Source organism: Mus pahari, chromosome 10 (assembly GCF_900095145.1).
Source record: "Mus pahari chromosome 10, PAHARI_EIJ_v1.1, whole genome shotgun sequence".
In the NCBI taxonomy this organism is placed as follows: domain Eukaryota; kingdom Metazoa; phylum Chordata; class Mammalia; order Rodentia; family Muridae; genus Mus; species Mus pahari.
The window spans coordinates 89495853-89511706 of record NC_034599.1 but is presented as its reverse complement, the minus strand read 5'-3'; the positions used below and the strand labels follow the sequence as shown (position 1 = coordinate 89511706).

The following is a 15854-nucleotide window of genomic DNA, read 5'->3' as shown; positions in this document are numbered from 1 at the left end:
GTACAAAACGGAGAAAGGGAGACGCGGCTGAAAGGACCCACCTTCAAATGAACTTAATTAGCTTAACAAAGAAAGACTTGTTGAACAAAGATATTTACAATCATTTCCAGAGAGGAGAGGAAGGCTTAATTAAATAACTTTTCTAGTTACACGGAAACAGACAATCTGGGGAAATTGTTCCTTCTGCGACCACAGTCTGTCATTTCCAAAGGTTCTTAGTTTCAATAGCCAACTGAACATATTTTAAAAGCTTGAGGGTGGTTTCAGACTGACTCATCCCAACCGGCTATATTGATGTGCTCCACCCCCGTAGACACGCTTCCAGAGATGCAGTGTCCTCACAGCTATGCTGCTGCTGAAGCAGCCTTGGCCTCTCACCTTCCACAGGCTGCATACGTCACCGCTCCCTAGCTGCCAGGACAGAATCCTCTCCTTTTCTTCGCAAGCTTGATCCTTAGAATTTGCTTTTTATTTTAAAAGGAAGGTCAGATACTCTTACTGGTTTTCCATATAGAATCACTAGCTTGTCGTGCTCAGACTTTAGAGAAATATCCTCACAGGCCTTGTGTTTACTCAAATTTCTCATGAAAATTTCAGAACAACTCCTTCCTCTGTGTTCTACAGGGGACATGGTTGTTGCACCATGGTGAATTTATCCCACAGGAGTAAGTGAATGTACGGTAAACGTAAGTGAGGTTAACACATACTACCCATTTCTGGGAAGGAGTTACCATAGTAACTGTCATAACTCAACTTCCCTTGTGTCTGCAATGGATGCTTCCCTTGAAAACAGAGTTTGTGAGCAACATAGACCAACACAGCGAGTGGCCTGAACCTTCCCCCCAGTGCCCCAGTGCCCCAGAAAATAAAGTTACAGAAATTTACATGACCATAGAAAATAAAGATAATGATCATTTACCTCTTACACTAAAGGCACTACTAGTATACATATATCCTGCCATCATTTAGAGAAACACTGAAATTAGCAGAGAAAGGAATTCAACACAGCATTCTTAAAAAACAGTAAGACTGTTTTTAAGACTTATGGCAGAGTTTCCATGACCTAAATTAAATCACACACAATAAGCAACTCCATATAAAGACTGGTTCCTACTTTTTAAAAAGTATGATCATTTTTACTCTTTAAAAATATAAGCATATCACAAAACTAAAAGATAAATGTTTATATATAAATGCACGCTGTCATGTCCTTGAGAAAATTTCATAAATTCCAAATCATTTCAACAGTGTGAACAACACACATCCATGAGTGACACACAGAGACAAAATGTGACATCACTGTGCAGTTCAGCAGGTGCTAAAATAAAATGCACAACCAGAATGGGACAGGTAGTAAATAATGTCCACATAAAAAGACATCTTGGAATTTTTAAAAAGTTTACATTTTTACCAGTCCCAGGAAGCTCTACATATAGACCCACGATGAGTTTTCACATATGTGAAGTAAGCAGAGAAAAAGCCACACAAGGGGGTGTGGTGACACACGCTGGAATCTCAGAACATGGAGGATTGATTGCCTTGAGTACCGGGCCAGCCAGGACTACACAGCAAGACCCCGTCTCAAAAGAAAAAAAATATCAACAAAGCAAATATAACTCAAGAAGCCTAAAAAAGAATAGTGATTACGTTCTGTACTGTACTCTGTTTGAAGACTGATTTGTAATCACCGTACCCTGTAGATTTTGAAACTTAATTTTATTAGGAATTCTGAATGCTGGTTCTTGAATAATCTAAAAAGATTCATTATTTTCATATCTAGATCGCTATTCCTAGTTTGAAGCAGTCAGACAAATGCTCTGGAGAGCCGTCTATAGTTGCTTTGGTACAAGATTTAGAACAAAGCAGCACTGGCCGCACCAGCTAGCTCAGTAGCTCCATGGCCACCGTCGGTGTGCGTGCTGGCTCCAGAGCATCCGAGGGACGGACACTGGCCACAGACTGCTGTGAACAGAGTGCAGGCCACTCTCCAGTCATGTTGTTCCATCATTACAAACAAACAAAACCCACACTTAGGAAATTACAAGGCCTAATTCATGCTGCATTTAGTTATCCCTCAATAACAGTATAAAAAAGCTTGTTATTATGATAAGATAATGACTAATTTATAGTTCAAGGATCCTTCTAATGAGGAAGCCAATGGTTAGAGTGGTATATTTTAACATTTAGACCACTCATATTTACTGTAGTTTTTGGTTTTTGAAGGAAGGTCTGGCCAGGAACTCACTATGTAGTCCCACACAGTGAATATATGACAATCCTTCTGTCTCAGATTCTAAAGCATGATGCTCATAGATTATTACCATGCTCAGTTTGCTATTTATTTTAATACAAGATTTAATTTTTCTTTTTTTTACAGCTTTATTGAGGTATCACTGATGTACAACAAATTGCACATATTTAAAGTGCACAATTTGATATATAGTCTTAAATAGCATGAAAAGTGCCTGATAACTTAAAAATAAAAAATATTTAATCTAAACATATCTTAAAATAGTACATTTCTGACACATATATATCAATTTATAAAAAGGTAGATGGAGATAAAAGAAATGAGTTCCCAGGTACCAAATTTATTCAGAAGGTTTAGAAACGTTAAAGTTGACAGCCAGTTTTCTCGATTTCCTTCTTGAGGAGCTTGGTGCTGACCTCGGTTGGGACCCAACATGGCCTTGGGAGGCAGTTTCACTGTGAGAAGACATAGGCTGGGCAGCCTGAGAGGATGTCGAAGAGGCTGGTGGAGTTTCTTGTGCAGTCATTTTGGTGGCATCAGAAGACCCTGGCTTGTTAGTCTGAAGTGGTGTGGCCTGAGAACTCTGGGCCTCCTTATTCTCAAAATTCTTTCTGTTTGCAACTCTTTTTTTTGTAACCTTTGAGGAATAAAAGCATTATTAACTAATAATCTAGCAACCTACATACATACACACACACACACACACACACACACATACACACACACACACACACACAATCTTGTGTCAGAAAATACCATAAACTAGGCCATAGATACTTGCTAATCACTGCTGATTTTGACTTTCACTTACGAATAGCAACAAAGAAGAGATGGCTCAGTGGGGAATCTGAATTTGGTTCCCAGCACTCATACCTGTAACTCTGTAACTGCTTCAGGGGGTCCAACTTCTCTGGCCTCCTAGGGCGCCTGAACTTGGGTAAACATACTCTCCCTCTTTGGATGTAATTAAACCAATATAAATCTTTAAAAAGTATTTATATTACTTGCTACATTTAGTATTACTTATTAGAATATGAATTCAGAGCAGAGGGCAGCCTAGTTCACACACACTTTCTAGTCAGTACTGGTAAATACTAAGTTTTCTCAGTAGTTTCGTTCTGAATATTAAAAAAAAAAGAAAGAAAGAAAGAAAGAAAGAAAGAAAGAAAGAAAGAAAGAAAGAGAAAAGAAAAAGGAAAAAAGTAACACTGTTACTCACCTGCAGAGGTATGAACTGATTGTGCACTCCGCCTGGCATTCCTCCAGCCAAGGGCATGGTTCCAGGATATGAAGGATAGTGGAAGGCATTCCCAGCAACTGGCACTGGTGGTCTCCATGGCACTGAGCCAAAGAGATGAGATGATGACGGCATTATATTAGCTGTAAAACACCAATATCCAGAGAGTTAAGACTCCTCTCTGCTAGCCCTTTTTAGCTTTTCCACCTCAGGTGGTAACTGTAACTGCGCTTGTCTATTGTATCAGTCAGCCCTGGCTCCTCTCTTAGCACATCAACTATCTACAGAAAGGCAGTTATCCTGAGGCTGGCCTGCAGAGGCCAGTGGTACTAATGCTGACATGACCTTTAGGAATGGCTGTAATTATGGGACTTGGAAGAAGCTGGACTTTGCCATGGAATCATTTCGGTTCCTTCAGAAGACCCTGGCTTGCTAGTATGAAGTGGTGTGGATTGAGAAGAACTTTGGCCCTCCTTATTCTCAAAATCCTGTTTGTTTGGTTTCATATATGTACTTGAAGTGACTTCTTAAGAAAGGTCTGGGAACATAAAGGCCTGTCTTTAGAGATCACAAGGCTCTCACCTTACCAAATGCTAAGTAGCTTCCCCAGTGAGCACAGCATATAAAAAGCCCCAAAGCTCGCATTTTGAAATATAATCACTTTCATGGTACAGGTAGAGTTTCTTTTCTCTATTCTAGTATTGTAATTCAAAGACTTCTTTTGGCCATTGGAAGCACACTGAACTGGTGATTCCTAAAACTATCTGTCTTTCCGAGATACTGAAAAGCTTGTGAAATGCAGATTCCTAGTCAGAGTTACTAAACTCTAGTAAGCCAGATTCTTGAGATCTGAGGAGGTCAGAGGACAATTTGTGGGGCTAAGCTTTCTGTCCACTGTGTGGGACATAGGATTTAACCCAGGCTTTGCAGCAAACACCTTTACCTCCTGAGCCATGTCTCTGATCCTGGTATACTGAATTTCAAAGCAATCTATTTTTCTTTATTCTAATGTTCCTTTTAGTATAGAGATGTATGTCCTTTAATTCTAAGAAATTTTAAGTTTCCTTTCTCCCTCCTATCATTCACTATTTCTCTAGAGTTGCCAATAACAAGGGTTGTTGGTCTGTGCACAATATTAATTTTGTTATTTCTTATTTTCTAGTTTTTACCATTCTTTGACCCATTTTAAGTTAATAACTGTGATGTTTAAATGAGAAATGTTATCCTAGGCTTAGGTATTTGAATACAGTGCCCTGTTGGTGATGCTGTTCTTGAAAATTATGGCATCTTTAGCAGATAGTTTTGTTGAGGAAGTATGTCCCTGGAACTGGCTTTGAGTTTATAGTCTAATCCTAGTTCCTGTTTTCTCTCTCTGCTCTGTGTTTGCATACATGGCCTCTCATCTTAGCTTACATGACCTCTGCTTCCACTATGGATTCCTCCTTTGGTCTATTATCTCCGCAACAGAAAAGTAACTGATACAGAGACTGGTACCAGGAGTGGGATGTTGCTGTGAAGAACCTGACTATGTTGTATTTTGGAGGAATGTGGATGACTGTTCAAGTTTAGACTAGAAAAGTGGCTGAATGCTGTAACCAGAGCTTAATGGGCCATTCAAGAAGTCAGCAGTGATGAGAATAATGCAGAAGATAGAGGCCAATCTCATAATGTTTCAGAGGGAGTAGACACTGTGTGATATTTTCATAAACAATCTTGCTGTTTTCTGCCCATGTCCTAAGAACTGACATGAGGCTAAATTAAAAAGACTAATTTTTTTGGCAGAAGAACTTTCAAGACCACAGAGTCTATGTCATGACTCTTATGGATAAGATACATGAAGCTCTATAATGACCAAGAGCAAGTGGGACAGAAAGAAATGGAAACATGCGCTCTGGAGATAAGGGGGGCATCTGGAGATGAACGGGGAATTCTCTTTTGGAAATATAAACCAAAATAAACTATTCCTTTTAGAAGTTGCTTTCGGTTATTGTGTTTTAGGTCCATTCGTAAGATTAATATACAGCTAAGGCATGCGCTGAAAGAGGCTGTAATGGTTAAGGAGATGAGTACCTGCTCTGCCCTGGAACAATGGGAAAAGTGCCAGAGAAGAGCCTATGTAGCCAGACCCCCACCTTGTGCAAGACACAACCTTCAAGGACAACTTGTTTCTAGAAAGCAATTGTTTCAGTCCAGGACAGCAGCTACTAAAGTGGCTGAAGGAGTATGGATCCATTTCTAGATAGCAGTCAAACCTGTCACTGTCATCCATACAGCCCCATCTTTGGGGCATGAAAGATGCAAGCCCGAGGCCAGACAGCATGTGTCAGGGGAGTCCCTGTAAGGAGCCTATAAGAGGCCATCATATTTAGCTGTTATAATGAAGTCTGGGTGGTGGTGGAGACCCCACGATGTTGGAGATCACAGTCATGAGACATTTGCCAAGGAACACTGCATACAGGGAACGGAACCAGTCTGAGAGAGAACTCGGAGGCAGCAAAGCCAATCACCTGAGTCCTGTGGAGATAAACTCCCAGACACTGGACACCGAGCCTAGACACTGGACATGGAGCCACACGGGTTTGTATTTGTCTTGACCTTAGGTTTACTCTGGCTCAGTATCTCCTATGCCCTGCTCTACTACACTGCCATTCTAACTGTGTCATTACTGCCACTGTCTTCAACTCCCCCACCCCACCCCTTTCTTTTTTCTTCGAGACAGGGTTTCTCTGTGCAGCCCTGGCTGTCCTGGAACTTGCTTTGTAGACCTGGCTGGCCTCAAACTCAGCGATCCGCCTACCTCTGCTTCGTGAGTGCTGGGTTAAAGGTGTATCACTAGGCTTGGCTGCTTTCAATCCCTAGTCTGCTGATCTTTAATCTGTTTACGCTCAGAGGTTTTGTTTTTAAGATTTCTTAGTATTAAATTTAACAGAGTTTGGGTGGGAAGAAAGGTAAGTACATGTTGTATGGTTTTTGGATTTTTGAAGGTAGTTCTTTAACTGGGTGTGGTGGGTACACTTTAATCTTACCACTCAGAAGACTGAGGTAGAAACTAGAAATTCAAAACTAGTCTGGGTTACATGAGAAATGCCTTAACAAATAAACAAACAAACAAACAAACAAACCAACCCCAAATCACAAAAGTGGTGCATGTTGATGTATGCTTATACACACAAAATGTAATTTAACGCCCCCCAACAACACAATGTGCTTTTTAAAAGAATTCAGAGAAAATAAGAACTAAGGATAAATATTTACAAAAGTAAACCACCTTACCAGTAGGTTGGGTAAAAACAGGAGGGACGGCTCCAGGCGGTACCGCAGGAGGATAATTTGTAAATATGGGGGGAGGCAAAGGAAAACTCACACCCAAGGAGCCCTGTGGGAGTATTTAAAAGTAATGAAACAGACGACAAGACCTTTCTTTTGTAGCGACTAATTACAAATCTAATGGGCAGACTGGAGAGAGAGCTCAGTGGTTAAGAGCACTGCTACTTTTCCCATGATGGAAGTTTGATTCCCAGCATGCATGTAGGGCAGCTCACAACATCTGTAGCTCCAGCTCCAGGGAATCTGACTTCCTTCTGGTTTCTGTACATACACACACACACACACACACACACACACACACACACACACACCAATTTTAAAAACTCAGAACTCATAAATGATTCTTACCAGTTGCTGTAAAGCAAAAAGAGCAGCTCTCTCCTTGGCTTCACTTTCAGAGTGGCACTGTGGCCCATGTACCAGTAAGCCATTAGACAATTTTACCTGACAAACTGTCATTGTCTAAAAGAAGAAAATAGAGATTTCCGTAAGATTATATGTCTAGGAACTGAAGTTCTTCTCTTAAACCTTGGACTAACAGCAGGATAATTTCATCTAAGTTTTAGGTTTCCAGGAAAAACTTTAGAATTGTGCTTTAACTTTTTTCCTTAAAAAAAAAAAAACAAAAAAAATCCAACCCAAAACAACAACAACAAAATCAAGATCTCTCTATGTAGTCTCATAGTCCTTGAACTCTCTATGTAAAACATGCTGGCCTCAAACTCACAGAGGTCTGCCTGCCTCTGGCCCCAATCCTCACCCCCCCTACCCCAAACAAACCATGTAACATTAAATTTAACCATCTTAACACTTTTTCAAGAATATAATTCAGTGTCATTACAAATATTAATAATGTTATACCACGTGTCACTATAATCTATCTTCAGAAATCTTTTTATTTTATAAACCTAATTCTAAACTGGGAAGTGGTGGTGCATACCTTTAATCCCAGCTGAGGCAGGCGGATCTCTGAGTTTGAGGCCAGCCTGGTCTACAGGGTGAGTCCTAGGACAGTCAAAACTACACAAAGAAAACCTGTTTCAACACCACCACTACCACCAAAACCAAAAAAAAAAAAAAACAAAAAAAAAAAAAAAACAAAAAAAAAAAAAAAACCACCCCTCCAAAACAACAAAATCCCAAAATCAACTAACCAATCAACCAGACAGGAACAACAAACAGAAAACCTAATTCTACACTCACCAGTCAGTAATTTCCTCCTCTATTCAAGCCACAGAAACTACTATTTAAGTACATCAGACATGTGGTTTGCTTCACTAAGTGTGTCTATGGGCTCACTCATGCTGCAATGAGCTTTTAAATTTGAATAAAACCCACGGTTTGAGATATATCAAACTTTGCTTATTAATCATACCCTAACATAGACTTCTTTCAAAAAAAATTTTTTTTGATGCAGACTTCTATGCTTCATCTTCTACAAACCAGGTCATTATGAATGTAGAAGTGCAAACCCATAAGGCACAGTTTTATTTTCCAGACAGGTTTCTATGTGTAGTAGCCCTGGCAGTCCTGGAACTCTATATAGACCAGGTTGGCCATGAAGTTAGAGATCTGCCTGCCTCTGCCTTGAGTGCCAGATTAAAGATGTGGCCCCCCACTACCCTGAAAGACTTAGTTCTCTTTTGGGTATATATTCAGAAATGGAATTGCTATAGCATATAATAATTCTATACAAACAACAATGTTTGGAGATAGGATCTTTTAAACAATGATTTATTTTTATGTGTACATTTGTCTGCTTATATGGCTGGAAGAATAGACAGAGCACTCTCAGACACTGAGCTATCTCTCCAGCGCCTGGAGACAAGCTCTTGATTCTGTAGCCAGACTGACTTCAGTCTCCTGTGTTGGATGATAAACATGTATCATCATGTCTGGCTATATTACCTTGGGTTAGAAATGTCTATTTAAAGGTTTTGCTCACTTCCGAGTCTGTGTTTCTGTCATTGAGCTGTACAAGTGAGCTTACCTATTCTGTTGTTATAGTATGTGCCTCTACATGTGGGGCCTTGAGTTCAAATCCTAGTGCTGCTGAAAAATAGCAATGACTTCCCAAACCACAAATAAAGACCCAACCTTTACACCCCTGTGCATTTTTTTTTCTAGCTAAAGATTTTCAGTCAATTATGCTCAGTTAAAATTTATATTTGCGTAGACATCAAATGCAGTATACTATACCTGTGTTGTTCGCAGAAAGGAGAAATCAGGTTGTGGCATTCCAATAAGGGAACAAATTCGAGAAAGTTCAGTTACTGGTGTGGACACAGGAGGCATCTGGCCCGGCCAACACACACTGTCCACCGATGCCACATTTTGGAACTCGTTAGTCCCATGAGGCTTGTTCATATGGCATGCTATGGAGAAAGCAAAGGGCATATCCATATTAAGGAAATCATCTTGGACTGCCCGGGTGTGGTGCTTTGAGTAAGAATGGCCCTATCAGCTCACACATTTGGATGTTTAGTCACCAGGGAGTGAACTGTTTGACAGGAGTAGAAGGATTAGGGGGCAGCCTTGTTGAAGGAGGAATGTCTCTGGAGGTGTGTATCTTACAAAACAAAAAGAGGAGGGGTATTAAGTGACCTTGCCCAAAGAAACAGAACCAGTTGGCTATATGACACCGACTAGATTCTTAGCTACTTAAGCTCTTCACATTTTCAAAATTAAGTAAAATATACTTGTTTTTGAAATTTATCCATTTTGCTTAAAAATTATTTTTATCAATTTCAGGAACATATCTGTCACTGTTATAAATATGTAATCAATTTCTAATAGCTTTTGAGGGCCAGTGGGATTGCTCAATGGTTAGAGCCACCTGCTGCCAAGCCTGAAGACCTGAATTTGATTTCCAAAATCACATGGTGAAAGAAGGAAAATGATTGCCATGAGCTGTCCTCTGATTTCCAAATGGCATAATGGCATGTGTGAGACCCCCCCCCCCACTGTAAATAAAGTATACAGGCAGCATATACCAGTTGATCTGAGGCCCTAACACATATACAGCAGAGGAATGCTGGGTCTGTGTTCAATTGGAGATGATTCACCTAACCCTCAAGAGACTGGAGGCCCCAGGGAGTTTAGAGGTCAGGTGGTATGGGGTGTAGTGCATGGGGACATCCTTGTGGAGATAGGGGGCTGGAAAGGAGGTATGGGATGTGGAACAGTTGAAGGATGGATGGGGAGGGGAGTGGGGGGAAAAATCTGGAGGGTAAAAGAAAATAAAAAAAAATCCCATTAAAAAAGAAAGTATCATATCTCACTATAAAAATGTAATTTTTAAAAGACAGGGGTTTCTCTTTGTAACCCTGGAGGTCCTGGAACTCTCTATGTAAACTCAAATTCAGAGATCCACTTGCCCCTGTCTCCAAGTGCTAGGATTAAAGAGGTCCCACTATACTTGACTTCTAATGGTCTTTAAAATTATTAATTATCCAATATTTACTGGTGTACTGGCTGGTTTTGTGTGTCAACTTGAAACAAGCTGGAGTTATCACAGAGAAAGGAGCCTCCCTTGAAGAAATGCCTCCACGAGATCCAGCTGTAAGGCATTTTCTCAATTAGTGATCAAGGGGGAGGGTCAATTGTGGGTGGTGCCATCCCTGGGTTGGTCATCTTGGGTCCTATAAGAAAGCAAGCTGAGCAAGTCAGGGGAAGCAAGCCAGTAAGAAACATCCCTCCGTGGCCTCTGCATCAGCTCCTGTTTCCTGACCTGCTTGAGTTCCAGTCTTGACTTGCTTTGGTGATGAGCAGCAATGTGGAAGTATAAGCTGAATAAACCCTTTCCTCCCCAACTTGCTTCTTGGTCATGATGTTTGTGCAGGAACAGAAACCCTGACTAAGACAACTGGTGTATATTAGAGCTAGGCACTGCTTTGGGGCCAGATTTTGATCCTTAATAACTTCAGACTGAATTACTCAAAACTTTTTTTTTTTAAAGTACTGTGAGGAACTCCAGTTCAAATTCGGTTTTGTTGGAGCCATTCTTCCTGGTCAGTCTTTGGCAGATGATTGCATAAGTGCACTATTAAATGTAAGGCCTAAGGCACAGGGACAGTGTGTGTACTGTCATCCAGCACTGAGCCACATGCTACACTGCAAGTGTCACTTCCAGTGTGCATCCCTGCTAGTGCTTTCTAATTGAGTTCACTGCCTTTTCTGTTTTTATACTGGTTATTTTAATACTGATAGCAACTGATAGCACCTATGATGGGTTGGACAGTGCTATTTGACTTATATATTAGTAACATGTCATTTGTAATGATTGTGGTCATTGTATAAATTAGAAAGATATTAGAAAAGTTAAAAATGTATTTATTTAGCACAATCATTTTTAAATTATGAAGGAAAAAGGATGTGAAATTCTTTTAAGGCTTGCATATTTATCTGTAATAGTTTTAAGCTATCATAAAAAGATGTAAGCTTGCAAATATATAATTACATACACAAGCAAAAAAAAATGTTTGAACAGAGTCCAATTATGTAGTATGGGCTAGCCTTGTGCTAGGCTTAAAGTGCTAGGCTTAAAGATGTACATAACCAAACCTGGCCTCAAAACACGCTCAGCTAAGCGTGGTGGTATAGGCTTCTGATCCTAGCACTGGGGAGCAGTGGCAGGTGAAGCTCCGTGAATTCAAGGTCAGTCTCATCTACATAGTGAGTTCTAGGCTAGCTAGACCAGTACATTGTGAGACCTTGTCTCAACCAACCAACCAACCAACCAATCAACCAACCAACCAGAAAATAAAACCAAGCAAAGCAAGGTGGCTGGTCTATGCCTGCAATTCCAGCACTGAGCTTGTACTTCATGGTGAGACTGTCTTAAAAAAATTAAAGACAAAACCACAACAAAACCAGAAAGTCTATTAACAAAATTATCATTATTATTATTTAAATTGCAGATAGGGTATTGCTATGTACCCACAGCTAAGTAAGAGCTCATTATGCACTGCAGGCTGCCTTGGGCTCATGGCAATTCTTCTGCATTAGCCTCCTAAGGGCAGAGACTACATGTGTGAGGTACCATGCCAGGCTTCAAAGTGCAGCTATTTGTTTACTTAGTTTTAAAGATTTGTTGAGGTTATTTAAAAGTGTGTGTGTACGTATGTGTTTATGAGCACGAGGGCAGTCCCTGAGGAAGATGGAGGTGTTGGATCCCCTTGAGCTGGAACTGTATCTGGATGTTAACCACCTGATGTGGTGCTGGGAGCTAAAGTCTGTCTGGTTCTATTGCAAGAGGAGTGTACTCTACAGTCCTATTTCTTCTTTATGTGTCTGTGCACATGGAGGTCAGAGCAGCATGTAGGTTAGTCTCTGATATCATTGTCTTCCCTTAAACTGGGCTTGATTTTCTTGGATCGACTAGAAGACAGCAAGACCCAGCAATCCTCTCACGGCTTCTCCAGTAGCTGGAATAACAGGTACTCATGGGCTACCTGGCTTGTTACATGTGTGCTATGTATGTGAATGCTGGTCTTCATGTGGCAAGTATTCTTTTTTAAAAAAAAAAAACAAAAGATTTATGATTTTTATATGAGTACACTGTAGCTGTCTTCAGACACACCAGAAGAGGGCGTCAGATGCCAGTAGAGATGGGTGTGAGCCACCATGTGGTTTCTGGGAATTAAACTCAGGACCTCTGGAAGAGCAGTCAGTGCTCTTAACCACTGAGCTGTCTCTTCAGCCCTGTGGCAAGTATTCTTAACTTGTTGAGCTACTTCTTCAGCCCCTAGTTTTAAAAAGAACAAATGGATTTGGTGAGATGGCTTAATTGGTAGAGGTGCTTGCTGTCAAGCCTGACCACCTGAGTTCAATCCCTGTCTGGGGCATACACGATGGAAGGGGAGAAATGACTCCTCCAAGTTATCCTCTAATCACCACCACACGTGTGCTACACACACACACACACCACACACACGCACGCACACACACGCACACACACGCGCGCACACACACACACACACACCACACACACGCACGCGCGCGCGCACACACACACACACACACACACACACACACTAAACAAACATTTTCCAAAGTGCCAGGCGTGGTGGCGCACGCCTTTAATCCCAGCACTTGGGAGGCAGAGGCAGGTGGATTTCTGAGTTCGAGGCCAGCCTGGTCTACAGAGTGAGTTCCAGGTCAGCCAGGGCCACACAGAGAAACCCTGTTTCGAAAAACCAAAACAACAACAACAACAACCAAACATTTTCCAAAGCAACCACATGAACTGAGCTTTTGGAAATGATATTCACTATTGGTAACAGGAATTAACTTATTCAGCTTCTTACTTGGCTTAGGATGTGATGACATCCCATGCTCATCTCTTCTAGAAGAAATGGTGGCTTCATTATCAGATTTCTTCATATCATTCTTGCTGTCTGTTGTGTCAGGGCTATCAATTTTCAGAATTTCTTTAAGCATCCGTGTTCCTTTCTTTTTAGAAAATGATTCATAAGTAGAGGGGTGATAAGAAAATAAACATTAGACTTAGGTGGCTTATTCATTTTTCTTCTTGATTTTCTGAGTTTTTTTTTTTTTTCTCTTCTTTTGAGGTTTGTCCTTGTGCAGCTAGACAAGAGCTCTATCTAGTACTGGGCTATCTCTAGACAAGAGCTCTATCTAGTACTGGGCTATCTCTAGACAAGAGCTCTATCTAGTACTGGGCTATCTCTCCAGCCTTTGCTCTTTCTTTTGAAGAGTTCCCGCTGTTAAAAATTAAGATGCTTGGGCTGGAGATGGCTCAGTGGCTAAGATCTTAGGCAGCTCTTCTAGAAGTCCTGAGTTCAATTCCCATGGCTCACAACCATCTGTAATGGGATCCAATGCCCTCTTCTGATGTGTCTGAGGACAGCTTCAGTGTACTCACGTACATAAAAAAGTAATTCTTTAAAAAAAAATTAAGATGCTTACTGAATTCATCTAAGACAACTAGATGGTCAGAGGCTGAAATATACTCAGATTTCTAAGTAACATTTACCCTATTTACTGTCTAGCCTATTTAACAATAGCAGTGTTTAAAAAGCAGGGCTCTGTGGTCTAATGGGAAAACAACATGAAAGGATGGCTAAACGGCTTCAGGCAAGCCTGGCTTTCCTCTCATGATGACAAAAGTGATGTAAGGTACCACCCAAGAGGAGACAGAGGGTTTGAGCATAGTGCCTGCCCATGTAGCAGTTGAACATACAAACCATAGCAAAGGACTGCGGTGACAGATCTGCCTCATCTGGAGGCTCTCCATGATGAGGTAACTGTGCTTCACTCTCCTTAGAGATATTCAAAGATGCTAAAAAGTTCTCAATTCCAGAGGGAGGCTAAAAGAATAAATGCGTGTAAAGATAAAAGTGGAAAGTAGTAAAAAGCTAGATTTTATGCTAAAAACTCAACTGTTAGTCAACAATTTTCTTAGATGAAAAATTTGAGAAGAGACAGTGGATAAAGGATTTACTTCTTTATTTACTTACCTTATGAACTGCATTTGGGTAATTAGTTACAGCCTTCTGGGCTTCTGAAGTTCCTGGACTTTCATTTCTCTTCAATAGTTTAATATTACATCTGGCAGACCCTCCAGAAGTCTATACAAAAGAATAAGTTTCTTGTGCTAGTAAATTTATATGTACTATTTAATAATATTCTATATAAATTCAGCAAAATATTCTATGTACTGCATTCTCTCTCTCTTTCTCTCGATTTACTTGTTTTTATGTGTGTAGGTGTTTTACCTGCATGCATGTCTGTACATGCCATGTAAAAATGAGCAGTCCCGTAGGTGCTGGGAATTGAACCCAGGTCCTGTGGAAGAGCAGGGAATGCTCTTAACCAGTGAGCCAACTCTCCAGCCCCAAGAACTGCTTTCTACTAATGCCATAAGGAGAAAAGGGATGAGAGCGACTAATAACTTGAATAGGGAAAATTATCATTTTCATTAACCTGTAAGTAAGATTTAGATTTCTTTCAATTTTGACATAGACTGTAATCACTGATATGGTTTGTATATTTGTGGTATCCCACCTCAATAGAGATAACCAGCTTCAGATGAGGTCATGAAGTGGAACTCTCATGATGGGATGAGCAACCTTAAAAGGAGAAAAGGTGCTGGAGAACTGGCTCAGTGGTTAAGAGCACTAACTGCTCTTCCAGAGGTCCTGGGTTCAATACCCAGCAACCACATGGTGGCTCACAACCATCTATAGTGGGGTCTGGTGCCCTCTTCTGGCATGTGGGCATATATGCCTGCAGAACACTGCACATAATAAATGAATGAATGAATGAATGGAGAAAGAAAACAGCCCTTTCTCTCTAATAGATCAAATCTAAGACAGGAGCCTCTACCTAAAGGTCAGGAAGAAAACAGGACACAGAATCTTACCAGATCCTAACTGTATTTCAGTACTGTTATTTCTCTCAAACTTACATATCTTATTTTACTATTTTATTTTATTTATTTATTATATGTAAGTACACTGTAGCTGTCTTCAGACACTCCAGAAGAGGGCGTCAGATCTTGTTACGGATGGTTATGAGCCACCACGTGGTTGCTGGGATTTGAACTCCGAACCTTCAGAAGAGCAGTCGGGTGCTCTTACCCACTGAGCCATCTCACCAGCCCCTTATTTTACTATTGAAAACGTTATTTTGGCTGGGTGTAGTGGAGCACACCTCTAACCTCAGTACTGTTGTGAAGACAGAGGCAGGAGGATGAATTCAAGGCTAGCCTAAGTGAGTTAAGAGGCCAACGTGTGCTACATAACAACTTTTCTAAAAAATATTTGATCCCAAGTCTGGCCACTTTTTGTTTTCTACAATGGCAGAAACTGAACCAGGACTTTTCACACAGCAGAGGGATGTTCCCAATCCAAGAGAGCCATTAAAAATTTTGTTAAAGTATGGAATGTATGCATAAAGATATACATAATTATGCATGCCAAATTCTTTCTTTCTTTCTTTCTTTCTTTCTTTCTTTCTTTCTTTCTTTCTTTCTTTCTTTCTTTCTTTCTTTCTTTTCTTTTCTTTTCTTTTCTT

At 40.5% G+C, this 15854-nt stretch overlaps 1 protein-coding gene across 2 annotated transcripts in view; it reads right to left on the bottom strand.

Annotated features, from left to right (window-relative positions):
* Positions 1 to 1381: 1381 nt before the first annotated feature.
* Positions 1382 to 15854, bottom strand: part of Xrn1 (5'-3' exoribonuclease 1) — a 102277-nt gene continuing 87804 nt past the window's right edge. Inside the window, exons 35-42 of one of the 2 annotated variants that reach the window (XM_021207220.1) lie at positions 14297 to 14407; positions 14024 to 14146; positions 13124 to 13268; positions 9015 to 9190; positions 7164 to 7277; positions 6762 to 6864; positions 3471 to 3631; positions 1382 to 2888 (exon numbers count right to left, since the gene is read on the bottom strand). In XM_021207220.1, the coding sequence (XP_021062879.1) occupies positions 2592 to 2888; positions 3471 to 3631; positions 6762 to 6864; positions 7164 to 7277; positions 9015 to 9190; positions 13124 to 13268; positions 14024 to 14146; positions 14297 to 14407 (1230 nt within the window). In that variant the 3' untranslated portion in view covers positions 1382 to 2591. The remainder of the gene's footprint in view (positions 2889 to 3470; positions 3632 to 6761; positions 6865 to 7163; positions 7278 to 9014; positions 9191 to 13123; positions 13269 to 14023; positions 14147 to 14296; positions 14408 to 15854) is intronic. The other variant, XM_021207221.2, reaches the window with a different exon arrangement.